Source organism: Tamandua tetradactyla, chromosome 20 (assembly GCF_023851605.1).
Source record: "Tamandua tetradactyla isolate mTamTet1 chromosome 20, mTamTet1.pri, whole genome shotgun sequence".
NCBI classification, from domain to species: Eukaryota; Metazoa; Chordata; class Mammalia; order Pilosa; family Myrmecophagidae; genus Tamandua; species Tamandua tetradactyla.
Window position 1 is genome coordinate 4,968,249 of NC_135346.1, and position 2,133 is coordinate 4,970,381.

The 2,133-nt window shown below is 44.4% G+C and overlaps 1 protein-coding gene across 1 annotated transcript; it reads left to right on the forward strand.

Moving 5' to 3' along the window:
* Nucleotides 1–258: 258 nt before the first annotated feature.
* On the forward strand, nucleotides 259–1,221 carry LOC143664413 (olfactory receptor 2T29-like). The gene has a single exon (XM_077138023.1). The coding sequence runs from the start codon at nucleotides 259–261 to the stop codon at nucleotides 1,219–1,221; it is 963 nt and encodes a 320-aa protein (XP_076994138.1).
* The last annotated feature ends 912 nt before the right edge of the window (nucleotides 1,222–2,133 follow it).

Below are 2,133 nucleotides of genomic sequence, written 5' to 3' on the forward strand. Positions count from 1 at the left end.
CTTCACTTGCTGAGCACAACCGGGTTGGCACACACACACACACACAAGGACTCACACTGCTCCTCTGCACTGCTCCCACGTCGGGTTTCTAAACCCTCCATTCCTCTGTGCTCTCTACATGAAAAGGACACAAGAACAAAGCTTGACCTACCTATGTGGTGAAGAATACTCTTCCTGAACATACCTATCAGGAAGTTGAGTCCCCAGAAGTGATCCCTTTAACCCCAATGTTCTCTTGGTGCTTTTAGGTGAACGCTCATGGACAATACAACATGGCTGTCCAACCACACTGGAAGTTTTGCTTTTATCCTGATGGGACTCTTCAGTCAATCCAAACACCCAAATCTCCTTTGTGTGTTCATTTTTGTGATTTTCCTGATGGCCTTGTCTGGAAATGCCATCCTCATCCTTCTGATACACTCGCATGCCCACCTCCACACACCTATGTACTTTTTCATCAGCCAGTTGTCTCTCATGGATGTGATGTACATTTCTGTCACTGTGCCCAAGATGCTCATGGACCAGGTCATGGGTGTCAGTAAAATCTCAGTCCCAGAGTGTGGGATACAGATGTTCCTCTACTTGACCCTAGTAGGCTCAGAATTTTTCCTTCTAGCTGCCATGGCCTATGACCGGTATGTGGCCATCTGCCATCCTCTCCGCTACCCTATCCTCATGAGCCATAGGGTCTGTGTCCTCTTAGGATCTGGCTGCTGGTTCTTGGGCTCAGTGGACGGCTTCATGCTCACGCCCATCACCATGACCTTCCCCTTCTGCAGATCCCAGGAGATCCGTCACTTCTTCTGCGAGGTCCCTGCTGTAACGAAGCTCTCCTGCTCTGACACTTCACTCATTGAGTCTCTCATGTACCTGTGCTGTGTCCTCATGCTCCTCATCCCTGTGGTAGTCATTTCAAGCTCCTACACCTTCATCATCCTCACCATCCACAGGATGAACTCAGCAGAGGGTCGCAAGAAAGCGTTTGCCACCTGCTCCTCCCACATGACTGTGGTCACCCTGTTCTATGGGGCCGGCATCTACACCTACATGCTGCCCAGCTCCTTCCACACCCCAGAGAAGGACATGGTGGTGTCCTTTTTCTACACCATACTCACTCCTGTGCTGAACCCTTTAGTCTACAGTCTCAGGAATAAGGATGTCACAGGGGCTCTGAAGAAAATGCTGAATGTGGGAGCTGTGTCTCAAGAAACAGTAAAGTAGGAAATTTAGGTAACAAATTCTTTTCCTTTTCTTTACCCATCAGAATCTTAAATCTGATGCCAATGTTGTTACTCAGATACTGATATCATGGAACCCCACTTTATGTCCACCCCTTTTTCTAAGGAGCTGTTTTCCTGATTTAGTGATGTGTTCATTTTTATAGTGCATTTCCTTTAAAATATATTAGACAAACATATTGAATCTATGTTACATTTAGTGAAGCTGATAATTGAATGGTGATTCCATAGGAAATACATAATGGAAGTATGAAGTGTACAGCTGATTCTCAAATAACAGAGACAGAATATGGGTGGTGGAGAAAGAGAGATTGGTTAAAAGTGCTTAAAATAGGAAATTTTGACTTGTATATATCTACTTAAATATATGAGAACAAAAAATAAACCGTTTTTAAAGGCTTACGTGTGCTGTTCTTCCTAATCTTATCCATGTTAGTTTACTGATAACTTGAAATTATATCCAAATAATGAGTAAAAAATCAGTCTTTACCTCTTTATTTGCATCCCTACCTGTGTTTGGTGGCAGCATAAGTTGCACAGTATCTTTTTTTTTTCCACATGGGCAGGCACCAGGAATCGAACCCGGGTCCTCTGGCATGGCAGGTGAGCATTCTTGACTGCTGATCCACCATGGCCCGCCAATTACATAGTATCTTAGAAGACATGCTCAGTTAAACATGACTACTTGTTACTGAGACAGTTCAGTCATGCACACATCTTCATTGTGGATGAGGCTGTTCAATGTGCCCCAACCCTGAAGGCACCTAGAGGTGATCACTACGCTGCAATTATTTGTACCATGTGGAAGATTTAGGATCCAGGACTACATCAGGGACTGAGAAAAATATATTAACCACAATGAAAAGAAGATTGAGGGAAAGTCCCCTGCATGAGA